General features: G+C 44.1%; 1 protein-coding gene across 3 annotated transcripts in view; it reads right to left on the reverse strand.

The window, feature by feature from the left end:
• The window catches only part of LOC139544574 (nuclear receptor subfamily 6 group A member 1-A-like), a 181,930-nt gene that overhangs the window by 122,288 nt on the left and 31,749 nt on the right, over window positions 1-27,893 (reverse strand). For all 3 annotated transcript variants that reach the window (XM_071351869.1, XM_071351867.1, XM_071351870.1), the window contains exon 2: window positions 18,774-18,824. In XM_071351869.1, the coding sequence (XP_071207970.1) occupies window positions 18,774-18,824 (51 nt within the window). The remainder of the gene's footprint in view (window positions 1-18,773; window positions 18,825-27,893) is intronic.

Consider the following 27,893-nt stretch of genomic DNA (forward strand, 5'->3'; position numbering starts at 1 on the left):
AAAAAAATATCCTCTGTGTACAACGTAAAACACCAAATAATGCGTGCAGAGAGAATTAGGCCGATACCCGCTAATTATCAAAATCCAGAAAAGAGACGTTAAATTCTACAACCACTAAAAGAAAGCGCTTCCATAACCCTCCATAACAAAACCATCAACCAAAAGAGAGATGAATTTGGAGTAGAGTCCCCTAAGCAAGCTGGTACTGGGGCTCTGTTCACAGACACAAACAGACCCCCGGGACAGCAACACAATTAGACCCAACCGAATCATGAGAAAACAAAAAGCTAATTACTTGGCAACATTGGAAAGAATTCATAAAAAAAGAGCAAACTAGAATGCTATTCAAATCAAATTTTATTGGTCACATTCACATGGTTAGCAGATGTTAACGCAAATGTAGCGAAATGCTTGTGCTTCTAGTTCCGACAGTGCATTAATATCTAACAAGTAATCTAACAATTCCCCAACAGCTACCTAATACACACAAATCTAAAGGGGGGAATGAGAATATTACATATATATTGGATGAGCGATGGCCGAGCGGCATAGGCATGGTGCAGTAGCTGGTATAAAATACAGTATATAGAGTTGTTTACATACACCTTAGCCAAATACATTTAAACTCAGTTTTTCACAATTCCTAAAATTTAATCAGAGTAAAAAAATCCCCTGTCTTAGGTCAGTTATGATCACCACTTTATTTTAAGAATGTGAAATGTCAGAATAATAGTAGAGAGAATGATTTATTTCAGCTTTTATTTCTTTCATCACATTCCCAGTGGGTCAGAAGTTTACATACACTCAATTAGTAGTTGGTAGCATTGCCTTTAAATTGTTTAACTTGGGTGAAAAGTTTTGGGAATCCTTCCACAAGCTTCCCACAATAAGTTGGGTGAATTGTGGCCCATTCCTCCTGACAGTGCTGGTGTAACTGAGTCAGGTTTGTAGGCCTCCTTGCTCGCACACGCTTTTTCAGTTCTGCCCACACATTTTCTATAGGATTGAGGTCAGGGCTTTGTGATGGCCGCTCCAATACCTGGTCTTTGTTGTCCTTAAGCCATTTTGCCACAACTTTGAAAGTATGCATGGGGTCATTGTCCATTTGGAAGACACATTTGCAACCAAGCTTTAACTTCCTGACTGATGTCTTGAGATGTTGCTTCAATATATCCACATAATTTTCCTACCTCATGATGCCATCTGTTTTGTTAAGTGCACCATTCCCTCCTGCAGCAAAGCACCCCCACAACATGATGCTGCCACCCCCATGCTTCACGGTTGGGATGGTGTTCTTCGGCATGCAAGACTCCCCCTTTTTCCTCCAAAGATAACGATGGTCATTATGGCCAAACAGTTCTATTTTTGTTTAAACAGACCAGAGGACATTCCCCCAAAAAGTACAATCTTTATCCTCATGTGCAGTTGCAAACCGTAGTCTGGCTTTTTTATGGCTGTTTGGAGCAGTGGCTTCTTCTTTGCTGAGTGGCCATTCAGGTTATGTCGATATAGGACTCGTTTTACTGTGGATATAGATACTTTTGTACCCGTTTCCTCCATCATCTTCACAAGGTCATTTGCTGTTGTTCTGGGATTGATTTGCATTTTTCACACCAAAGTATGTTCATCTCTAGGAGACAGAACGCGTCTCCATCCTGAGCGGTATGAAGGCCGCGTGGTCCCATGGTGTTTATACTTGCGTACTATATTTTGTACAGATGAACGTGGTACGTTCAGGCGTTTGGAAATTGCTCCCAAGGATGAATCAGAGTTGTGGAGGTCTACAATTTATTTTGAGATCTTGGCTGATTTCTTTTGATTTTCCCATGATGTCAAGCAAAGAAGCACTGAGTTTGAAAGTAGGCATTGAAATACATCCACAGGTACACCTCCCATTAACTCAAATGATGTCAATTAGCCTATCAGAAGCTTCTAAAGCCATGACATAATTTTCTGGAATTTTCCAAGCTGTTTAAAGGCACAGTCAACTTAGTGTATGTAAACCTCTGATCCACTAAAATTGTGACACAGTGAATTATAAGTGAAATAATCTGTCTGTAAACAACTGTTGGAAAAATGACTTGTGTCATGCACAAAGTAGATGTCCTAACCGACTTGCCAAAACGATAGTTTGTTCACAAGAGATTTGTGGAGTGGTTGAAAAACAAGTTAATGACTCCAACCTAAGTGTATGTAAACTTCTGACTTCAACTGTAGATGTGATATGAGTAATGTAAGACATGTAAACATGATCAAAGTGGCATTATTTAAAGTGACATTGTTAAAAGTAACTAGTGAACCATTTATTAAAGTGTCCAGTGATTGGGACTCAGCGTAGGCAGCAGCCTCTCTGAGTTAGCGATGGCTGTTTAACAGTCTGATGGCCTTGAGATAGAAGCGATCTTTCAATCTCTCGTTCCCAGCTTTGATGCATCTCTACTGACCTCACCTCCTGGGAATAGTGCAGTGAACAGGCAGTGGCTCAGGTGGTTGTGGTCCTTGATGATCTTTTTGGCCTTCCTGTGACATCGGGTGCTATAGGTGTCATGGAGGGCAGGTAGTTTGCCCCCGGTGATGCGTTGTGCAGACCGCACCACCCTCTGGAGAGCATGGCGATTGAGGGCGGTGCAGTTGCCGTACCAGGTAGTCATACAGCCCAACAGGATGCTCTCGATTGTGCATCTTTAAAAGTTTGTGAGTGTTTTAGGTGACAGGCCAAATTTCTTCAGCCTCCTGAGGTTGAAGAGGCGCTGTTGCCCAGGAACTTAAAACTTTCCACCAACTCCACTCCGGTCCCTTCGATGTAGATAGGAGGGTGCTCCCTCTGCTGTTTCCTGAAGTCCACGATTATCTCCTTTGTTTTATTGACGTTGAGTGAGAGGTTGTTTTCCTGACACCACACTCCGAGTGCCCTCACCTCCTCCCTGTAGGCTGTCTTGTCGTTGTTGGTGATCAAGCCCACTACTGTTGTGTTGTCTGCAAACTTGATGATTGAGTTGGAGGTGTGCATGACCACGCAGTCGTGGGAGAACAGAGAGTACAGGAGAAGGCTGAGCACACACCCTTGTGGGGCCCCAGTGTTGAGGGTTAGCGAAGTGGAGATGTTTCCTACCTTCACCACCTGGGGGCGGCCCGTCAGAAAGTCCAGGAGCCAGTTGCAAAGGGAGGGGTTGAGGCCCAGGGCCTCCAGCGTCATGAGCTTGGAGGGTACTATGATGTTGAATGCTGAGCTGTAGTCAATGAACAGCACTCTTACATGGGTATTTTTTTTGTACAGATGGGATAGGGCAGTGTGCAGTGTGATGGCGATTGTGTCATCTGTGGACCTGTTGGGGCGGTATGCAACTGAAGTGGGTCTAGGGTGGCCGGTAAGGTGGCGGTGATATGATCCTTGACTAGCCTCTCAAAGCACTGATGACAGAAGTGAGTGCTACAGGGCAGTAGTCATTTAGTTCAGTTATCTTTGGCATCTTGAAGCATGTGGGGACAACAGCCTGGGATAGGGAGCGATTAAATGTCTGTAAACACACCAGCCAGCTGGTCTGCGCATGCTCTGAGGACGTGGCTTGGGGTGCCGTCTGGGCCAGCAGCCTGGCGAGGGTTAACAAGTGTAAATGTTTTACTCATGTCAGCCACTGAGAAGGAGAAGGGGGGCCGCAGTCTTAGTTAGCGATCCGCGACGGTGGCACTGCATTATCCTCAAAGTGGACAAAGAAGGTGTTTAGTTTGTCTTTGTTTTCGTAGTCTGTGATTTCCTGTAGACCCTGCCACATACGTCTCATGTCTGAGCCATTGAATTGTGACTCCACTTTGTCCCTGTACCGGCATTTCGCTTGTTTGATTGCCTTGTGGAGGGAATAACTACACTGTTTATATTAGTCATATTCCCAGACCTCTTTCCACGGTTAAATGCGGTGGATTTACGTGGTATAAAATGCGCTTTCAGTTTTACGTGAATGCCACCATCCATCCACGATTTCTGGTTCGGGTAGATTTTGTCACAGTAGTTACGACGTCTCCAATGCACTTATTTATAAACGCACTCAACGAGTCAGCGTATAGTTCAATGTTGTCCTCTGAGGCTGATCGGAACATATTCCAGTCCGCGTAATCAAAACAATCTTGGAGCGTGGCTTCCGATTGGTCAGACCAGCGTTGAATGGTTCTCGTCACTGGTACATCCTGTTTGAGTTTCTGCTTATAAGCCGGGACTAGCAAAATGGCGTCGTGGTCGGATTTGCCGAAGGGAGGGCGGGGGAGGGCTTTGTATGCATCGCGGAAGTTAGAGTAGCAGTGGTCGAGAGTATTAGCCCTACGTGTCGTGCAATCAATATGCTGATAAAATTAGGTAACAAAATTTAGGTAACATTGATCTCAAATTTGCTTTGTTAAAATCCCCAGCTACAGTAAAGCAGCCTCCGGATATATAGTTTCCAGTTTACATAGAGTCGAGTGAAGTTCCTTGGAGGGCCGTCTTGGTGTTCGCTTGAGAAGGGGGGGGGGGGGGGGGGGGCGTACACAACTGTGTCGATAACTGACAAGAATACTCTTGGTAGGTAGAATGACATTTGATTGTAAGGAATTCTAGGTTGGGTGAGCAGAAGGACTTGAGTTCCTGTATGTTGTTATGATGAACAATTATTGGTGTAAAGCATACCCCCACCCTTCCTCTTCCCAGAGAGGTGTTTTCTCTGTCGGTGCAATGCATGGAGAAGCCCGGTGGCTGAACCGATTCCGACAATATATCCCGAGAGAGCCATGTTCCCGTGTCTCTGGAAGGCAACCCTTGCTCGAATTTCATCTACCTTGTTGTCAAGACACTGGACATTGGCGAGTAGTATACTCGGGAGTGGAGAGCGATGTGCCTGTTTTCAAAGCCTGACCAGAAGCCCGCTTCGTCTGCCCCTTCTGCCCCAGTTGTTTTCAGTCAGCTGCTGGGATTAGATCCATTGTGTTGGGTGGTGGTCCGGAGAGAGGATCTGCTTCGGGAAAGTCGTATTCCTGGTCGTAATGTTGGTAAGTTGACGTTGCTCTTTTATCCTATAGTTATTCCCAGCTGTATGTAATAAGACTTAATATTTCCTGGGGTAACAATGTAAGAAATAATACATAAAAAACTGCATAGTTTCCTAAGAACGCAAAGCGAGGCGACCGTCATCAAATGATGATGATCATCAAAATATTTGGTCCTAAACAGAGAGTACACTGTGGCAGAATACCTGACCACTGTGACTGACCCAAACTTAAGGAAAGCTTTGACTATGTACAGACTCAGCTAGCATAGCCTTGCTATTGAGAAAGGCCGCCGTAGGCAGACCTGGCTCTCAAGAGAAGACAGGCTATGTGCACACTGCCCATAAAATGAAGTGGAAACTGAGCTGCACTTCCTAACCTCCTGCCCAATGTTTGACCATATTAGTGACACATATTTCCCTCAGATTGCACAGACCCACAAATAATTTGAAAACAACCCCGATTTTGATAAACTCCCATATCTACTGGGTGAAATACCACAGTTTACAATCACAGCAGAAATATGTGTGACCTGTTGCCACAAGAAAAGGGCAACCAGTGAAGAACAAACACCATTGTATATACAACCCATATTTATGTTTATTTATTTTCCCTTTTGTACTTTAACCATTTGCACATCGTTACAACACTGCATATATACACATAATATGACATTTGTAATGTCTTTATTCTTTTGGAACTTCTGTGAGTGTAATGTTTACTGTTAATTTTTTTGTTTATTTCACTTCTGTATATTATCTACTTCACTTGCTTTGGCAATGTTAACATGTGTTTCCCATGCCAATAAAGCCACTTGAGGCCTCCCGGGTGGCGCAGTGGTCTAGAGCACTGCATCGCGGTGCTATGCTGCGCCACCAGAGTCTGGGTTCGCGCCCAGGCTCTGTCGCAGCCGGCCGCGACCGGGAGGTCCGTGGGGCGACGCACAATTGGCTTAGCGTCGTCCGGGTTAGGGAGGGTTTGGCCGGTAGGGATATCCTTGTCTCATCGCGCTCCAGCGACTCCTGTGGCGGGCCGGGCGCAGTGCGCGCTAACCGAGGGGGCGGGTGCACGGTGTTTCCTCCGACACATTGGTGCGGCTGGCTTCCGGGTTGGAGGCGCGCTGTGTTAAGAAGCAGTGCGGCTAGGTTGGGTTGTGCTTCGGAGGACGCATGACTTTCGACCTTCGTCTCTCCCGAGCCCGTACGGGAGTTGTAGCGATGAGACAAGATAGTAATTACTAGCGATTGGATACCACGAAAATTGGGGAGAAAATGGGATAATTTTAAATTAAAAAAAAAATAAAAAATAAATAAATAAATAAATAAATAAATAAATAAAGCCACTTGAATTGAATTGAAAGGGTGGAGGGGTAGAGAGAGTGTGCGTGTCTACGTGTCTCTGTGTGTACTGATATGTGTGTACTAAAATACATGAGAGAGAAAGTGGTATTTCAGTGCAACACTGTTCCCTCTTCGCACCGAGCTGTACAGTACTGAAATGTTCCCTTCAATCCAGTGTCAACTAGTTTGGTTTATTACGCACAACCATGGCCTGTGAGAGATATTCTTTCCAGTTGGTTTGCTCCAAGCCGAGGGCAGACGGACAATACGGTTACTTCCCAAATAGCACCCTATTCCCTATTTAGTGCACTACACTATAGTGAATAGGATCAGGGTGCCATTTAGGACACACCCTAAGACATAAGGAAGACAATAGAAGCCAGTCACACAATGGCCATCAACTGTGTGGTTTCATAAGAGTAACACTTTACGTGAACCCTTCTGTAACCCTCTCAAAGTTTCTCTTTTCAAAACGGAAGGTAGTGTAGCAATGTACAGTATATTGAATATGTTTTTCGGTGCAGATCCATGGTTGAGAGACATGTTTATGTGCTGTGAGATCTGAGTTCAATCTGCAATAACAGCATTCAAATAGAAAGTGTTCACAAGGATTTTGTAACTAGGAGTGTGTTAAAATGTGAGTGTGTTAAAAGAGTTACATTCTTCTGAAGAGCGCGTTACATTAACCATATTATTATTACTATTATTATATGCCCACCCATGGTATTAACAGTGCTTCTACACCTGCATTGCTTGCTGTTTGGGGTTTTAGGCTGGGTTTCTGTACAGCACTTTGAGATATCAGCTGATGTAAGAAGGCCTATATAAATACATTTGATTTGAAATTTGATTTAAACTAGTAGCCAAGAAGAAGGGTCTAGCATGTAAGAGGGAACCATCATGGCCTTGCCATACGACTATGCCTCTAAACCGAAGAGTCACCAAGTATTCCCCCAAAACACACAGCCCTGCCCCAAACCCATCCATTGCCCTGTGCTCCCCACACACATACCCCATAGGGCCAGCAGCACTACACAAAAAAACCACTACCAACCCTCACAACAGCCTGGTGCAACCCAGCCTTGCCCACCCCCCAGATTTACCGCCGCATCATACCCTAATCCCATTGGTCACAGCGGCTCAAGGGGGCTATCGGTATTGGCTGGCAGAGCCCTGTCTCCATGGAAACTGAGGGGGATGGAGTTGGAAGCAGACAGACAGACAGACAGGCTGCCTAAGATTATAGGGGAGCCTTTGGGATGGAGAAGCATGTTGTTGTTGTGTTTATGGGCCTCGGCATACAGTGTGTGGAAGAGAGGGGACACAAATAATGTATTTAACAGAAGGGGGTAACGTGTGTGTTTCTTTCTGTGTGTAAGCAAGAGAGATTGGGGTCAAAATGGCTACATTACTACAGCACCTTCTTTTGTTCATCCTTATCTCCTTCTCAATTCGCCTTTCTTCGATTCCTCATCTCTTGTCCTGTCTCATCTCCTTCTCAAAACACATTGGAGGAGAGGTTCCAATCCAAGAAGAGGAACTCAGGATCTTCTCCTCCAAGGAGGAAGACCCCTAGTGGTGCGTCTCAATAGTAAAAAATGTCTCTCTCTCTCCTTGTCTCCTTTCCTCAATCTGCACTGATACTCCAGTAGATACCTTGACAGGTGACAGTATGGGTTATTGTAGTTATCCTCTATTCTGCTTTAACCAAGCCTTGCGTTTTCAGATTAGTGCAGACGAAGAAGAGAAAACAAGGAGAGGAAGACAATTTAGACTACTGAGGCGTACCCTGCTTAGTCCTACTTCTCCCCCTCTCTCCCTTCCCTTCATTCCTCTTCTTGGCCTTTCGCTGCCCAAATTTCTGAACTCACTTACACCCATCAGATATGACTAATCAGTGTTTGTTGATTCCAATTCGCAGCGTGGGTTCATAAATCATTACTCAGGGGGTTCATTCAAAGTAGCACTGTTTCACCACTCCTCATCAATAAGAATGCTGCTGCCGACTGCCTCTCCTGCCTCTCCTCCTGCTCTCCCCTTGTTTAGTGCCGATGCTGTGGCCTGTTTATGTTAGTGTTGTGGACTGTTATTGTGGGCGGACTAAGGCGGCGATTCAATCTGACGTGCTTTTCTGCAATGCATGTTTTGAAGGCTATGTTCCCACGTTTGCGGAGACCACATTCACAGTAAAAGATGCATCTGTGATAAAGGAATTTATATGTTTAAAGTAATGACTAAATTATTCCACTCTGAAACCATATAATTTTATTTAATGTGTTAGAGTCATAATTCAATAATGTGTGTGACTAGGCCATTGTGTTACTATTTCACAATATGAGCCGGGTATAGTTGAGACATTCAAGGCCAACTGAACTGTCGACTTGTGATAACGGTGAAACCAATAACAGGAAAGAGGCCTCCCCAACCTGGGTAGGGGAGTGGCTGTTGGAGGTGGCTAGGCTTGCAGAAGATAATGAGAAACTCTGTGTTAGTATGTGGAGGGATGCAGCCCGTCTGGGGAGAGGTGGAGTTTCTACTGATGGGAGTTCATGTGTGTGTGTGTGTGTGTGTGTGTGTGTGTGTGTGTGTGTGTGTGTGTGTGTGTGTGTGTTATAAAAAGATTGTGTTCTCATTTTGAAGTCAAAGTACTCTCTGAATAAAGTATTGATCTATTGCAGACTGGGACTTTGTCTAAATTCTTCTATTAACCAGGGCCTTACAACCTCTGGGAATTGGTCAAAGCTAAAGTGATTGTTGAGTTATCATCATTGGGATTGAAAATTCTCATGACAATCTGTCGGCTCAATCAGAAATGACCTTTAAAATGGCTCAATGTCCAAATCCGTGTTAGGCTTGAATCCTCAGTCCAGAGGAGGATATGCAGGACTGTGAAGTTTAGCATGTCGCTGTATCAGCCACAGAGACACTGACTCTTGACGACAAGATGGATGGAGAGAGTTTGAGCTATTATCTGTAGCTGGAAGAGTCTGATACTGCAAAGCAACTGACAGACAAATAATTCAATTCAGAATTCTCAGAAGGAAAAAAGCTATGAGTTTCCATGGTCAGAAGGCCCAAATCCTAACTTGAGATCTGTGCAGTTAACTTCAACTTAAATCAAATCGACATCAACAACAGATTTGCACAAAAGATCTACTTACGCATTTTTATGTCAAGTTGAACTATAATCATAGTTAAGGAGGTGAAGAGAGCAACTTTAAAAAAAATGGCTGCCTCTCCAGCGTTCATCCTTTTGACCCTGGCTATCCAGCCTTGCCAACAAAGCATCTATGGCTCTCTGGATGTCCATCCTCACTGTTAGCAAACTGAGCCCAGCTGAACAGACCATGCTCACCCCTTCACCTTTTGACCCAAACCTCACCCCTTCTATCTCAGCAGGGGGTGCACACTTCCTGGCTCCAACCCAGAGGCATCATGGGTAAAGTTGAAAAGGTGAAAGAGGGGTTACGGCGGTCAGTGGGTTGTGTGTGTGTGTGAGAGAGAGGAAGGGTCAAAGAAGATGGTGGTTTGAAAGCCACAGCTCCATTTTACAACCTAATTGGGCCCTGGGCCATAAATCTATTATTCCACTCAGGACCAACAATGCTGCCCTTTCTGTGGCCTAGAGAGTTTACAGTTCTGTGTGTGGGGGGGGGGGGGGGGAGTCTACTCCCTCCCACCTTCACCCCTGGCCCTGCTGCTTCAGTTAGTCCTGCCTCCCAAAGGTATACAGCGACCACTAATATACCCAGTGTGTGTGTGTGTGTGTGTGTGTGTGTGTGTGTGTGTGTGTGTGTGTGTGTGTGTGTGTGTGTGTGTGTGTGTGTGTACACACACTGCTAGGTATGTCACAGGTGACGGGAGATACGGAGGTTCTAAACTACATCTAACCTCTGCCCCCACCCTCTGACCTAGTAAACGAGAGAGTAAAAGGAGGGGTAAGGAAGAGAGACTGAAAAAGAAAGAGAGAAGAACATTTGAACTTCATGTGAACCTGTACCTTAACATTGGACTCTCAACCCCTAACCGTCACCCTGTTGTGAAAGGACAGCAGCAAGCCTGTGGGAATAGCGCTGGTCAAAAGTTCAGATGGTCAAAGACGTTTGAAGTAAGAGATGCATGTCTTTGTGTGTGTGTTCATGTGTACACCATTGCCTATGGCTTCAATTGCACCTCTTGACCCCTTATTTTCACTGATACAGGAATGGAAGACATCATGGATGTCTTATTCCAGTCGTGGGAATGCAAAATACTGCAAAAAGAAATGTGACCCAGCACTAATACTCCTGATGTATGTTCATGCTGGGTAGAACATAATTATACAATACTATGTATTCCCAGGACGGGACAGCTACATTTGTGACAATTATTATTAGAATAAAGCTTGTGTGTCACTTGTGAGTTTTTATTTCAACTTTGATACAAACAAAAATAAGCCTAATAGATTCCACATTGAGCACATTGCTTCTGACTGCTGTGAATTGCCAGTTAGCACCCAAGGCTGTGGAGGGTCGGTTAGGACCCAAGGCTGTGGAGGGTCGGTTAGCACCCAAGGCTGTGGAGGGTCGGTTAGCACCCAAGGCTGTGGAGGGTCGTTTAGCACCCAAGGCTGTGGAGGGTCGGTTAGCACCCAAGGCTGTGGAGGGTCGGTTAGCACCCAAGGCTGTGGAGGGTCGGTTAGCACCCAAGGCTGTGGAGGGTCGTTTAGCACCCAAGGCTGTGGAGGGTCGTTTAGCACCCAAGGCTGTGGAGGGTCGTTTAGCACCCAAGGCTGTGGAGGGTCGTTTAGCACCCAAGGCTGTGGAGGGTCGGTTAGCACCCAAGGCTGTGGAGGGTCGTTTAGCACCCAAGGCTGTGGAGGGTCGTTTAGCACCCAAGGCTGTGGAGGGTCGTTTAGCACCCAAGGCTGTGGAGGGTCGTTTAGCACCCAAGGCTGTGGAGGGTCGGTTAGCACCCAAGGCTGTGGAGGGTCGGTTAGCACCCAAGGCTGTGGAGGGTCGGTTAGCACCCAAGGCTGTGGAGGGTCGTTTAGCACCCAAGGCTGTGGAGGGTCGTTTAGCACCCAAGGCTGTGGAGGGTCGTTTAGCACCCAAGGCTGTGGAGGGTCGTTTAGCACCCAAGGCTGTGGAGGGTCGGTTAGCACCCAAGGCTGTGGAGGGTCGTTTAGCACCCAAGGCTGTGGAGGGTCGGTTAGCACCCAAGGCTGTGGAGGGTCGGTTAGCACCCAAGGCTGTGGATGTCGCAGTCTCACCCCCATGCCCTAGGGTGCCCTACTTTCTCTCAGTGGAGAAGGGAGAGAGGGAGAGCGAGAGAGAGAAAGTGGAAGGTCAAGAAAGAAAGACTGACAGGATAAAGTGAGAATGTGGGGAGAAGTAATTGGGAGAGAAAATGGGAGACAGTGAAAATGAAAAAGATTGAGAGAAATATGTAACGACTGACAGAAGGAGAAAGAAAGACAGATGGGGAGGGAGAGAGAGGGAAGGACCAAAAGAAAAAACTATAAATAATTTGAGAAAGAAAGAAAAATAATTTAAGAAAGAATGGGAGAGATAAAGAGAGAGAAAGAAAGAAAGGACACGGCTATGGTTGGAGACTCATGCGGTGGGTGGTTGGTCATGCCAGTCCTTTGTGGCTATGGGCCCTGGTTGGCTGACAGGGGCCTAATGCGGCGTGACAGCATGACGGAGAGGAAACGCCGCCTGGCCAAATGCGTCCGGACACCTGACAACCCCTGTGAGGCGCTCACCTCACACCCGCTTGGGCCAAACGCCTCCCTTCACACACACGTGTGGGAGCACAAACACACGTACACACACACCATCTCTCCTCCTGCACTCCTATTTCCACCTGTCCTTCTCTCTCACCATCTTCCTCATCTTCTTTCCTCCACTACTTCTCCTCCTCATCTTAAGCCCTCCCTCTACTCCTATCCATCCTCCTCTACCCCTAGAAGAAATCTCCATTCCACTGCTCATCCATTAGTTTTTTTATTGATGTATTTATTTCTTAACTGGTTAGCTCTGCTATGCCACCTAGTTGGAGATTAGAACTGCAGCACTGATCAGAAGCAATACAGAGGAGATGGAGAGGGCTAGCTCAGGGTCACGTTAAGGGTGCAATAGTAACATCAATCAATTTTTGTCCAACTGATTATTGTGAAGGTATTTTGTCTCTCATGTCATTTGGAATGGACCTAAAGTATCTAAACTGTCCAAAGGGAAAGGCTATAACAGGCATTTAATTAAGATGACGAGCAAGACTAACAAGCAATGTGAAGCCACGTGAGTTGTACTAAGGTCTGAGGACATGTGAGCTGTTCTTCATTATATCTATATTCATTCTTTATTCTTCAGTGAAACATTGATGTCCTATAACTGCCATACTGAGGATTCTGAAGTAGACTGTTTCTCTCCTTCTGGCCTGTACTGGGCATGCCCATGTAAGTGCAGCTTTCATTCTTTGACTCCTGCAGTGGTGTGCCTCCCCCTAGTGGTGATCTCAGTCAGTCTCCAAACACATGTGAATTCTACAAGAGTGATTAAACCGTTTTTGACCTTTATTTAACTAGGCAAGTCAGTTAAGAGCAAATTCATATTTTACAATGAAAGCTTACCCCTGGCCAAACCCTCCCCTAACCCGGAAAACGCTGGGCCAATTGTGCGCCGCCCTATTGGACTCCCGATCATGGACGGATGTGCTACAGCCTGGGATCAAAACAGGGTCTGTAATGACGCCTCTAGTACTGAGATGTTGTGCCTTAGACCGCTGCACCACTCGGGAGTTGAATTAAATCCATATTGATAGATGATCTAGGAAAGTGCCAACAGTAGAGGCCTACAACAAGGCCTACAACTACACACTAACATGTAAAGTCCTTTCAGAAAGTGTTACAACAATTTACCACACCAAAACTACCTGAGTACGTTGGGAAACGTTGTTTTGATGTTTTCAACTCACGCTCAAATTCTCATTTTATAGCTGCTATAAGTTTAGAACATTCTGACAATGTAAATTGATTTACTCTAATTAAAAAAGTTAAATTGTTATGGAGGGCTTTAACTAGAATACAGTGCCGTCAGAAAGTATCCATACCCCTTGACTTACACATTTTGTTGTGATACAGTCTGAGTTCAAAGTGAATTTAGAAAAATCTCACCCATCTACACACAATACCCCATAATGACAAAGTGAAAACATGTTTATAGAACTGTTTGCAAATGTATTGAAAATAAAACATAAATATCTAATTTACATAAGCATTAAGACCCCAGAGTCAATACTTTGTAGAAGCACATATGGAGGTGATTACAGTTTTGAGTCGTCTTGGGTATGTCTATCAACTTTGCACATCTGGATTTGGGGATTTTTTCCTATTCTTCCTTGCAGATTTTCACAAGCTCTTTTAAGTTAGATGTAGCAGCAATCTTCAAGTCTTTCCACAGATTTTCAATGGGATTATTTAAGTCTGGGCTTTGGCTGGGCCATTCAAGGACTTTCATATTCTTGTTCTCAAGCCATTCCTGCGTGGCTTTAGCTGTATGCTTTGTGTCATTGTCCTGTGGAATGTACACTCCTGTTCAAAAGTTTGGGGTCACTTAGAAATGTTGTTTTTGAAAGAAAAGCAAATTTTTGGTCCATTAAAATAACATCAAATTGATTAGAAATACAGTGTAGAGAATGTGAATGTTGTAAATGACTATTGTAGCTTGAAACTGCAGATTTTTTATTTAATATCTATATAGGCGTACAGAGGCCCATTATCAGCAACCATCACTCATGTGTTCCAATGGCATGTTGTGTTAGCTAATCCAAGTGAATCATTTTAAAAGGTTAATTGATCATTAGAAAACCCTTTTGCAATTATGTTAGCACAGCGAAAACTGGTGTTCTGATTAAAGAAGCAATAAAACTGGCCTTCTTTAGACAAGTTGAGTATCTGGAGCATCAGCATTTGTGTGTTCGATTACAGGCTCAAAATGGCCAGAAACAACTTTCTTCTGAAACCCAAAACACAGGAGTGATGGTTGCTGATAATGGGCCTCTGTATGCCTATGTAGATATTCCATTTTTTTTAAAGTAAAAATCTGCCTTTTCCAGCTACAATAGTCATTTACAACATTAACAATGTCTACACTGTATTTCTGATGTTATTTTAATAGACAATTTTATCTGGCTTTTCTTTCAAAATCAAGGACATTTCTAAGTGACCCAAAACTTTTGAACGGTAGTGTAAATCTTCACCCCAGTCTAAGGTCATTTGCACTCTGAAGCATGTTCTCATCAAGGATTTGCCTGTATTTGGCTCCATTCATTGTTCCCTCTATCCTTACCAGTCTCCCAGGCCCTGCTGCTGAAAAGCATCCTCATAGCATGATGCTGCCACCATGCTTCACGGTAGGGATAGTGTTAGATGGGTGATGAGCTGTGCCTGGTTTTCTCCAGACATAGTGCTTGGCATTCAGGCCAAAGAGTTACATTTTTGTCTCATCATTCCCCAGAACCTTTTGCCTTATGCGCTCAGTCTTCCACCTGCCTTTTTGCAAACTCCAGGCGTGCGGTCATGTGCCTTTTTCTCAGGAGTGGCTTCCGTCTGGCCACTCTCCCACGAAGCCCAGATTGGTGAAGTGGTGTAGAGACTGTTGTCCTTCTGGCTGGTTCTCCCATCTCAGCCAAGGAACTCTGTCATTTTGTCAGAGTGGTCATTGGGTTCTTGGTCACCTCCCTGACCAAGGTCGTTCTTGCTCGGTTTCTGTTTGGTCAGACAGCCAGCTTTGGGCAGGGCAGTCTGGGTAGTTCCAGTTTTTTTCTCCATTTCCCAATAATGGAGACCACTGTACTCTTGGAAACTTTCAACACTCTAGAAATTGTTTTATACCCTTCCCCAGACATATGCCTCATCACAATTCTATCTCAGAGATCTACGGACAGTTCTTTGGAATTCATGGGATAGTTTCTGCACTTACATGCACTGTCAACTGTGGGACCTTTATATAGACAGGTGTGTTTCTTTCTAAATCATGTCCAAACAATTGAATTGGCCACAAGTGGACTCCAATCAAGTTGTAGTGACATCTCAAGGATGATCGAAGGAAATTGGATGCACCCGAGCTCAATTTGGAGAGTCATAGCAAAGTGGTGTGAATTCTTAAGTAAATTAGATATTTCTGTATTTAATTTTCAATACATTTCAAAATTACAAAACATATTTTCAGATTGTCATTATTCGGTATTGTGTGTAGATGGGTGGGGAAAAACTATTTAATCAATTTTGAGGCTGTAACAACAAAATGTAGAGTAAGTCAAGGGGTATGAATACTTTCTGAAGGCACTGTACCGTAGTAGTTAATGGTGAATTTGATTTTAAAATCTTTGATACCTCACAATCTCCATTTTAGCTAAATGGTCAAGCAGGTTTTTACCTAAAGGCATGAACAAAGCTTGAAAAAAGCTCTTGCTGAGTAACCTCCATCCCCTTCCATGGAGAAACCTCAACTACCTCGTACCCCTGCACATTGGGGTTTTAAACATCAATAGAATAGAACCACTGCAGAGAAAATCAATAAAGGTTACAGAAGGGCAGGCGGTTCACACAAACACAGGAGTACTTGAGGGTGCATTCTTAAAGGGACAAGATAACTACAATAAAAAAGAGGCACCCTGCCACTATTTTGGTAAACAGCTGAGGGATGGGGCTGGAGAAAATGAACCATTCATAGACAGAGCTACGGATGCAAAGACTGACCATCCATTATATACAAATTGTCGTTTAAACAATGTTTTAAGATTTTACAACATGTGTTTACAATTACAGTTACAATGCAGAGAACGCATTATGCAGTGAATTATTGTAATGTTTATTTATGTGTCAATTAATCCCATAAGGAATGGGTTGCTAATTGGAGATTTGACACGAAAATAAAATTGCATTAATTCATTCATACAGTGCATACTTGGGGTTCTGAGAGAGTACGAATGATGAACTTACCTCATGAGGCATTTAGAAGATATATATACAGTGGGCACAACAAGTATTTGATACACTGCCGATTTTGCAGGTTTTACTACTTACAAAGCACGTAGAGGTCTGTAATCTTTATCATAGGTACACTTCAACTGCGAGAGACGGAAAATCACATTGTAGGATTTTTAAGTAATTAATTAGCATTTTATTGCATGACATAAGTATTTGATCACCTACCAACCAGTAAGAATTCCAGCTCTCACAGACCTGTTAGTTTTTCTTTAAGAAGCCCTCCTGTTCTCCACTCATTACCTGTATTAACTGCACCTGTTTGAACTCGTTACATGTATAAAAGACACCTGTCCACACACTCAATCAAACAGACTCCAACCTCTCCACAATGGCCAAGACCAGAGAGCTGTGTAAGGACATCAGGGATAAAATTGTAGACCTGCACAAGACTGGGATGGGCTACAGGACAATAGGCAAGCAGCTTGGTGAGAAGGCAACAACTGTTGGCGCAATTATTAGAAAATGGAAGAAGTTCAAGATGACGGTCAATCACCCTCGGTCTGGGGCTCCATGCAAGATCTCACTTCGTGGGGCATCAATGATCATGAGGAAGGTGAGGGATCAGCCCAGAACTACACGGCAGGACCTGGTCAATGACCTGAAGAAAGCTGGGACCACAGTCTCAAAGAAAACCATTAGTAACACACTACGCCGTCATGGATTAAAATCCTGCAGCACACGCAAGGTCCCCCTGCTCAAGCCAGCGCATGTCCAGGCCCGTCTGAAGTTTGCCAATGACCATCTGGATGATCCAGAGGAGGAATGGGAGAAGGTCATGTGGTATGAGACAAAAATAGAGCTTTTTGGTCTAAACTCCACTCGCCGTGTTTGGAGGAAGAAGAAGGATGAGTACAACCCCAAGAACACCATCCCAACCGTGAAGCATGGAGGTGGAAACATCATTCTTTGGGGATGCTTTTCTGCAAAGGGGACAGGACGACTGCACCGTATTGAGGGGAGGATGGATGGGGCCATGTATCGCGAGATCTTGGCCAACAACCTCCTTCCCTCAGTAAGAGCATTGAAGATGGGTCGTGGCTGGGTCTTCCAGCATGACAACGACCCGAAACACACAGCCAGGGCAACTAAGGAGTGGCTCCGTAAGAAGCATCTCAAGGTCCTGGAGTGGCCTAGCCAGTCTCTAGACCTGAACCCAATAGAAAATCTTTGGAGGGAGCTGAAAGTCCGTATTGCCCAGCGACAGCCCCGAAACCTGAAGGATCTGGAGAAGGTCTGTATGGAGGAGTGGGCCAAAATCCCTGCTGCAGTGTATGCAAACCTGGTCAAGAACTACAGGAAACGTATGATCTCTGTAATTGCAAACAAAGGTTTCTGTACCAAATATTAAGTTCTGCTTTTCTGATGTATCAAATACTTATGTCATGCAATAAAATGCAAATTAATTACTTAAAAATCATACAATGTGATTTTCTGGATTTTTGTTTTAGATTCCGTCTCTAACAGTTGAAGTGTACCTATGATAGAAATTACAGACCTCTACATGCTTTGTAAGTAGGAAAACCTGCAAAATCGGCAGTGTATCCAATACTTGCTCTCCCCACTGTATATATATATGTATATATATATATATATATGTATATACCCATTAATCATTGAAAATATATCATTCATTTAAAAGTAAAAAAATGTATACAGATTGTTTTCACATTTGATCACCTTGTGCTACTCATTATGTATTGCATTTGAGAGATTCAGAGGACTCAAATACACATTCAGCGGATACACATTCACTTTGTACACAGTTGTGAGCTATAGTTCTGCATGACGATACAGAATGGCACTAGATAGGGAAAGGGAAGGGGGATACCTAGTCAGTTGTACAACTGAATACCTTCAACTGAAATGTGTCTTCCGCATTGAACACAACCCCTCTGAATCGGGAAAGGTGCGGGGGGCTGCCTTAAATTGACATAGTAGCGAGACCAGAGGAATACCACCATCTATCTGAGGAAAAGGTTTGTGCTACATTACAAAACAAGGGTTAGGGAGTTTTAAAAAGTATCCCTATGAGCAAAAGACTTTGAAAAAATAGGTTGAAAAGATGTTGTATGGGTTGAAAATCTTTTTTTTATGTCTTGTAATCACTTGAGTTTTTCCCCCAACACAGGTAACCAGAAACTACAATTAGGACTCAACACCAGATGGTGCCAGTTAGACTACTGCAACTCCAATCCCTCACCAGACAAAATGTCATTTACCACAGTGAACCATTATACTCAGGTTGTAATTAAAATTGAATCTGTGTGTTAAATTACAATTTAACAAGTAGAAGCATGGTACACACACACACACACACACACACACACACAACAGATTGGATCTCTGTGCTGAATATATTCTCGTGAAATAAGGAGTCTTTCACTTACCACCCATCCCATCGCTTGGTTCAGCATGGAGACCGTGGTCTGCATAGAAGCCTGGGAAGAGAGATGGACTTTTGACTTTCACACTATGAATTTGGTTACATTCCTCCAGCTCCATTCCTCAGCTTTGTAGCAACCTAAGTAGCTAGGCTGTTAGGCAGAAACACAAATTCAGTGGCTTTAAAATTCTGAGACAGGAGTAAAAAAAAATTATATTCTATAGCACTTTTCATTAAATATACAATCTCAGTCACTAGAATGTTTGTTGTTTAAAGATATTCTGTTCCAAGATATATTTGCACTTTAATTGTTTTGATCCCTACTAAAACAAAGGCAATACTATCATTGTTACAGTGAGGTTTAGGCTATAATATCCAATATAAAATTGAGCAATACAAGAAATGGTCACTACAAAGCAGACAAGTAAACTTATAAGTCTTATGTTGTGCGAATCAAATAGGTCAGTGTGTGTGTGTCTGTGGTCACACTATTAGCCATCCTGCTTCATCATCACATACATTATGTTCTGCAACAGGCTCTCTACCTCCCTCCTTTCTCTTTACTCCGACACACGCCCATCACTCACACAAATCTCTGTCAAAGAATCTCTCTCACACACACACGCGCCAAACCCCCACAGAGACACACAGCCATGGCCCTCCCCCACCTGGGTAGCAGGGTTAACTGAGTGCTGTCTAGGGAGACCCTGTTGAAAAGAAAAGCCCATCCCTCATAAGTTTCTTGCCCTCTGGGCCCCCTCTGCCCCCTCCCCACCCAAAACCTTGTTTGTATTTGGGCTTATACCCTGCTGAGCAGAGGGCGCCTGGGTCCCGAGTTGGACCTTTGCGCATCAGAATGGAAGCGCGCACACACACACACACACACACACAAACTCTCTCCCTCAAAAAAAACATCTGCCTAATCCTCTTGTTCCTCACTCTAGGGAAACACCGGAGCCTTTGTCCTCCTCCTTTTGTTGTGTTTAGTTTCCTTTTGGTCTAATGTCGCCACGCGTCCCCCGCTCCCCCTTTTGGTCTAATGTCGCCACGCGTCCCCCGCTCCCCCTTTTGGTCTAATGTCGCCACGCGTCCCCCGCTCCCCCTTTTGGTCTAATGTCACCACGCTTCCCCCGCGGTGGTCTGATGTCGCCAAGCGTCCCCCGCTCCCCCTTGGTGGGCTGATGTCGCCAAGCGTCCCCCGCTCCCCCTTGGTGGGCTGATGTCGCCAAGCGTCCCCCGCTCCCCCTTGGTGGGCTGATGTCGCCAAGCGTCCCCCGCTCCCCCTTGGTGGGCTGATGTCGCCAAGCGTCCCCCGCCCCCCCTTGGTGGACTGATGTCGCCAAGCGTCCCCCACTCCCCCTTGGTGGACTGATGTCGCCAAGCGTCCCCCGCTCCCCCTTGGTGGGCTGATGTCGCCAAGCGTCCCCCGCTCCCCCTTGGTGGGCTGATGTCGCCAAGCGTCCCCCGCTCCCCCTTGGTGGGCTGATGTCGCCAAGCGTCCCCCGCTCCCCCTTGGTGGGCTGATGTCGCCAAGCGTCCCCCGCCCCCCCTTGGTGGACTGATGTCGCCAAGCGTCCCCCACTCCCCCTTGGTGGACTGATGTCGCCAAGCGTCCCCCGCTCCCCCTTGGTGGGCTGATGTCGCCAAGCGTCCCCCGCTCCCCCTTGGTGGTGGCTCTCTGACAGAAACACTAAAAGATGCTGATTAAGTAAGGCTGACACAGTTAGTTCTGCTATGCATCTCTTTTGATTGTCTTTGAGAGAAGATGACCTACTGGGCTTCTATTTTGCTATTAAGGTTTAGCTGACGTCCACTCTGGAGGGAAGATTTTGTGGAGAATCTAGAATTTGTTGACGGCTCCTGTTCATCCAATCATGGGTTTCAGATTCCTGGGATAACGTTAGCCCTATTCATCAATGTGTGGATTCAATTTAACTCAAGAAAATAAATGTTTAAAATAAAAGAAACTGGATGTCCTACTGTCAAATAGTATACTTTTTTAAAACACAATATTCACATACGGGCCATATCAAACTGAAACAAATGTGAAGTAAAAATGTACAAACTAAACAAAGTGTGGATAAACTGTAAATACTAGTGAACAACCTGGGGGAAAAAACAGGGGGCGGTAAAAAGAGACGTGAAACAAATTGAAATGAATGAGAACCAAAAATATAACGTTCAGTGTTCCTGCTTATGTACTTCCACAAACCAAGAAAATAACGAATATCTATTTTGCTACTCCGGGTGTTATATTCTACAGTACAGTAAGGGGTGGGGAAACTATAAAAATACAGCGAGGACACACAGCATTGAAAGACAGCCAATAGGGGTACACAGTTAGCCTTCACTTGAGAGAGAACGTTGAAAAGGGTAAAAAGGGAGCGAGGGACAACAAAAGAGGTCAAAATGAACTGCCATGAGAGTTTTCCACCTCAATTTCCGAGGCCCGATGATCCCTCTATCCTTTGTCGTTCATCTATTCTCCTGTTCCAATGGATTGAGCCCCTCAAGATCTCCAGTTTATATCCCTTCTACCTCACACCGACATCTTCTCATTCCCCATGGGGCTTGGCAATGGATACAAAACCAGTAGAAAGAAACAGCAACTGATAAAACAATAAACCATGAAAAGGAACACCGGTTGAGACCACGCTAAACAAACTCTGTTGTGGAAAACTATACCATTGTCGCATTTTATAGAGAAATTGAAAAACGAATGGACAAAAGTCAGTGAGTATGATTGAGCACAGAAACCTAGGAAAAAGACATCTAGGCAATAGCTACATTGGCTATCTATCTGTCGTCATCAAATCTCTACCACAATGAGTACAGAGAGCTCTCACTAACAGACCATCATAATGCAAGGCACATTTTCCATTCTCTATTCTACTCAAACTCATCAAATATACACCTATTCCAGTTTATAAGTAAGATTGTGTGAAAGAAACATTTAGAAAACCATGAAAAGCTAATTGACAAATAGAACTTATGGATTTAAATCATGTATTAATTTGTTTATACCATTTGTCCAGACCATGCACAACGTGTATCCAACACCAGAGTTACCCATGGCCAATTAAATAAACCTACATGACCCTATATATATATATATATATATAGGGTCATGTAGGTTTATTTATATATATATATATATATAAAGTGATCACCCTCTACCATCCATCTGCACTTGCAATACTAAAGAAAATGTTTTTTTTAGTGCCAGTCTGGTTAAGAGGTAGTGCTACAGACTTTCTGGACCACACATTCATCCAAAAGCTCAATCAACTGGTCCTCTCCTACATGCACCACTTTCTATCCAACCCTCCTAATTACAATTTATCTCCAATCTTCACCATTGTCTGAAAAACATTTTTTATAATTTTTTTAAACGGAAAGGACAGAACTAATTACGCAACAAACATTTTTTTTTAGAAAATGGTCTTTCTTAAAATCCCCTTCACCCACAGTGCTTATCAGAGTGGATGTTGTTCTCCATCTCCGGAGGAGAGAGGACACAGACTCACCCATCATGATGACTTTCTGTCAGTGCGGCTGGCTCCTCAAGACTTCCTCCGACACCATCTGCACTCAACACTGAATAGTGAACACTGCCTTCTCTGTCTGTCTAGCTGGTTCTGCCCTGCCCACTCACATAATCAGTCATTCACTCACTAACTCCAATTGACTCCAATCATCAGTCAGGCAGGATCTGCTGTCTCGGGTGATGGGGGTGATGGAGACCCCCTTCCCATGCACACACACACACACCAGCTGCCCGTTTCTGAGCCGGCACGTGCCGGCTGCCCCCCGACACACTCCAACGGACAGCAGCATATGTTCTTTCAGGAAAGCGCGCGCAAGACACACAGACTTCCAAAGAAGACACATACATAAAGCAGAGAGCAACCGGCAAATAATGTTATTGACTTCAGCAGTGCAACTCTCTTCCTTGAAAAAGGTTGAGACTAAACACAAGACAACATAAAACATGTTTCTGACCATCACACAGACAGCAGAGGACACAATGATTTAAAAAAAAAGATAAACCTCAAGGTTTTCTCCATGCATCACAAATGTGAGTGTTGCCATCTCTAACACCACCAAGTGATGCCGAAACGTTGGTGTTTTACCCAACTAATGGGAGTTTACATGTGGCGCTGTGGTCTAAGGAACTGCATCTTGTGTTAGAGGCGTGACTACAGACCCTGGTTTGAATCCAGGCTGTATCACATCCGGCCGTGATTGGGAGTCCGGGTTCGGCCGAGGTAGGCCGTCATTGTGAATAAGAATTTGTTCTTAACTGACATGCCTACTTAAATAAAGGTTAAATAAATAAAAGATTTTTAAAAATTGTCATTTTTAATTACATATAGAGCCGCTCTTGGCACTTTTGAAGGACCTCGGATAAAAAAATATATATAATATAATATACACAAACAAACACACACACAGTTGAAGTCGGAAGTTTACATACACTTAGGTTGGAGTCATTAAACCTCGTTTTTCAACCACTCCACAAATTTCTTGTTAACAAACTACAGTTTTGGCAAGTCGGTTAGGACATCTACTTTGTGCATGACACAAGTCATTTTCCCAACAATTGTTTACAGACAGATTATTTCACTTATAACTCACTGTATCACAATTCCAGTGGGTCAGAAGTTTACATACACTAAGTTGACTGTGCCTTTAAACAGCTTGGAAAATTCCAGAAAATGATGTCATGGCTTTAGAAGCTTCTGATAGGCTAATTGACATAATTTTAGTCAATTGGAGGTGTACCTGTGGATGTATTTCAAGGCCTACCTTCAAACTCAGTGCCTCATACCGCTCAGGAAGGAGACGTGTTCTGTCTCCTAGAGATTAACGTACTTTGGTGCGAAAAGTGCAAATCAATCCCAGAACAACAGCAAAGGACCTTGTGACGATGCTGGAGGACAGGTACAAAAGTATCTATTTCCACAGTAAAACAAGTCCTATATCGACATAACCTGAAAGTCCTCTCAGAAAGGAAGAAGCCACTGCTCCAAAACCGCCATAAAAAAACCAGACTACGGTTTGCAACTGCACATGGGGACAAATATCGTACTTTTTGGAGAAATGTCCTCTGGTCTGATAGTTCCATTTTTGTTTTGTTTGGCCATAATGACCATTGTTATGTTTGGAAGAAAAAGGGGGAGGCTTGCAAGCCAAAGAACACCATCCCAACCGTGAAGCACGGGGTAGCAGCATCATGTTGTGGGGGTGCCTTGCTGCAGGAGGGACTGGTGCACTTCACAAAACAGATGGCATCATGAGGGAGGAAAATTATGTGGATATATTGAAGCAACATCTCAAGACATCAGTCAGGAAGTTAAAGCTTGGTCGCAAATGGGTCTTCCAAATGGACAATGACCCCAAGCATACTTCCAAAGTTGTGGCAAAATGGCTTAAGGACAACAAAGTCAAGGTATTGGAGCGGCCATCACAAAGCCCTGACCTCAATCCTACAGAAAATGTTTGGGCAGAACTGAAAATGCGTGTGCGAGCAAGGAGGCCTACAAACCTGACTCAGTTACACCAGCACTGTCAGGAGGAATGGGCCAAAATTCACCCAACTTATTGTGGGAAGCTTGTGGAAGGCTACCCTAAACGTTTGACCCAAGTTTAAACAATTTAAAGGCAATGCTACAAAATACTAATTGAGTGTATGTAAACTTCTGACCCACTGGGAATGTGATGAAAGAAATAAAAGCTGAAATAAATCATTCTCTCTACTATTATTCTGACATTTCACATTCTTAAAATAAAGTGGTGATCCCAACTGACCTAAAACAGGGAATTTTTACGAGGATTAAATGTCAGGAATTGTGAAAAACTGAGTTTAAATGTATTTGGCTAAGGTGTATGTAAACTTCCTACTTCAACTGTACACACACACAAACAAAAGTTTGGACACTCATGCAAGGGTTTTTCTTTATTTTTACTATTTTCTACATTGTATAATAATAGTGAGGACATCAAAACTATGAATTAACACATAGAATCATGCAGTGACCCAAAAAGTGTTAAACAAATCAAAATATAATTTAGATTCTTCAAAGTAGCCACCCTTTGCCTTGATGACAGCTTTGCACTTGGAATTTTCTCAACCAGCTTCACCTGGAATGCTTTTCCAACAGTCTTGAAGGAGTTCCCACATATGCTGAGCTCTCGTTGGCTGCTTTTCCCTCACACTGGGGTCCAATTCATCACAAACCATCTCAATTGGGTTGAGGTCGGGTGATTATGGAGGCCAGGTCATCTAATGCAGTACTCCATCACTCTCCTTCTTGGTCAAATTGCCCTTACACAGCCTGGAGGTGTGTTGGGTCATTGTCTTGTTGAAAAACAAATGATAGTGGGACTAAGTGCAAACCAGATGGGATGGAGTATCGCTGCAGAATATTGTGGTAACAATGTTGGTTAAGTGTGCCTTGAATTCTAAAAAAAATCACAGACAGTGTCACCAGCAAAGCACCATCACACCTCCTCCTCCATGCTTCACGGTGGGAACTACAAATGCGGAAATCATCCGTTGACCTACTCTGCGTATCACAAAGACACGGCAGTTAGAACCAAAAATGTCAAATTTGGACTCCTCAGACCAAAGGACAGATTCCCACCGGTCTAATGTCCATTGCTCGTGTTTCTTGGCCCAAGCAAGTCTCTTCTTCTTATTGGTGTCCTTTAGTCGTGGTTTCTTTGTAGCAATTCAACCATGAAGGCCTGATTCACGCAGTCTCCTCTGAACAGTTGATGTTGAGATGTGTCTGTTACTTGAACTCCGAAGCATTTATTTGGGCTACAATTTCTGAGGCTGGTAACTCTAATGAACTTATCCTCTGCAGCAGAGGTAACTCTGGGTCTTTCTTTCCTGTGGCGGTCCTCATTTGCCAGTTTGATCGTAGCGCTGGATGGTTTTTGCGACTGCACTTAAAGAAACTTGAAAAGTTCATGAAATTTTCTGGATTGACTGAACGTCATGTGTTCGATTGGGTTCAAGTCCGGGCTCTGGCTGGGCCACTCAAGGACATTCAGAAACTTGTCTCGAAGCCACTCCTGCATTGTCTTGGCTGTGTGCTGAGCGTCATTGTCCTGTTGAAAGGTGAACCGTCGCCCCAGTCTGAGGTCCTGAGCGCTCTGGAGCAGGTTTGCATCAAGGATCTCTCTGTACTTTGCTCCATTCATATTTCCCTCGATCCTGACTAGTCTCCCAGTCCCTGCAGCTTAAAAACATCCCCACAGCATGATGCCGCCACCAGGTTTCCACCAGGTTTCCACCAATAACTCCAGGTATTCAGGCCAAAGAGTTCAATCTTGGTTTCATCAGACCAGAAAATCTTGTTTCTCATGGTCAGAGTCTTTAGTTGCGATTTGGAAAACTCCAAGCGTGCTGTCATGTGCCTTTTATTGAGGTGTGGCTTCCGTCTGGCCACTCTACCATAAATGCCTGATTGGTGGAGTGCTGCAGAGATGGTTGTCCTTCTGGAAGGTTCTCCCAGCTCCACAGAAGAATTCTAGAGCTCTGTCAGAGTGACCATTGGGTTCTTGGTCACCTCCCTGACCAAGACCCTTCTCCCTTGTTTGGCAGTTCCAAACTTCTTCCATATAAGAATGGAGGAGGCCACTGTGTTCTTGGGGACCTTCAATGCTGCAGACATGTTTTTATACCCTTCCCCATACATGTGCCTCAACACAATCCTGTCTCGGACCTCTACGGACAATTCCTTCGACCTCATGGCTTGGTTTTTGCTCTGACATGCACTGTCAACTTTGGTACCTTATATAGACAGGTGTGTGCCTTTCCAAATCATGTCCAATCAATTAAATTTACCACAGGTGGACTCCAATCAAGTTGTAGAAACATCTCATGGATGATCAATGGAAACAAGATGCACCTGAGCTCAATTTTGATTATCATAGCAAAGGGTCTGAATACTTATGTAAATAATGTATTTCTGTTTTAAATACATTTGTCAATTTCTAAATACCTTTTTTCGCTTTGTCATTATGGTGTACTGTGTGTAGATTGATGAGGAAAAAATAATATTTAATACATTTTAGAATAGGGCTGTAACGTAACAAAATGTGGAAAAAGGGAAGGGGTCAGAATACTTTCCGAATGCACTGTATATTTATTTTGGGGGAAACTCAGTCGAGGTCTCAACTTACTGTTGCAAGTTAGAATAGTAGAATACACAACGTGCAATTTCAAAATGTGAATCCCAAGTATTTCTCTTGTTATGTCAGTTACTGATAGTCACTCAATTAAGCCATGTCGCCTAACATGTTTTTAGATTGTTAAGTTATTTTACCGACCAGCTATCTAAACTTAATAATCATGGTTGAATGCATGTGTTGGTATGCAGACCTGCGAGCAACTACGGCCCCTCATGATGAATTCAGATTTTTTGTGGTCCCCACCCCCATCAAAGTCGCCCATCCCTGATATAAAGTGTGCAACTGTTTTTATAGCCTACAGCTAACTCTCCGTTAGTCAGCACCTCTACTAACTTATTGGGATGTGTGCAAGCTCATGCTTTTCACTAATCTAACAACATCTCCAGCTCCACCCAGCTCCAGCACCACCCAGCTCCAGCACCACCCAGCTCCAGCACCACCCAGCTCCAGCACCACCCAGCTCCAGCACCACCCAGCTCCAGCACCACCCAGCTCCAGCACCACCCAGCTCCAGCACCACCCAGCTCCAGCTCCAATTATGCACTAATAGTGCCTCCCACTGGAACCAAGAACAACCAGTACATTGGATAGAGATATGACAGAATCAACATACCATAACCCCCTCATAACATTCAGTATAAAATTAATTAAGTCAGTTTGACTTAATCTAATCTAGTTAGTATAATGCTTGTGTTTAAATTACCACTACTCAGTTAATTTAGTGACTTCGGCAGGTTCACCTTTCTCATTGACCTTGGAGGGTCTACTCTTGGACTACAGACGTCCCTAGCCATGAGGAGGACCTCACACAACAAAGTATGTAACTCAGTCTGTCTTTCACCTTTGACACACACACACGCACGCACAGTTATAGAGAGATCATCCTCACTGCATGTAACAAGTGTCGAGCGGGACTATC

This window comes from Salvelinus alpinus, chromosome 18 (assembly GCF_045679555.1).
Source record: "Salvelinus alpinus chromosome 18, SLU_Salpinus.1, whole genome shotgun sequence".
Classification (NCBI taxonomy): domain Eukaryota; kingdom Metazoa; phylum Chordata; class Actinopteri; order Salmoniformes; family Salmonidae; genus Salvelinus; species Salvelinus alpinus.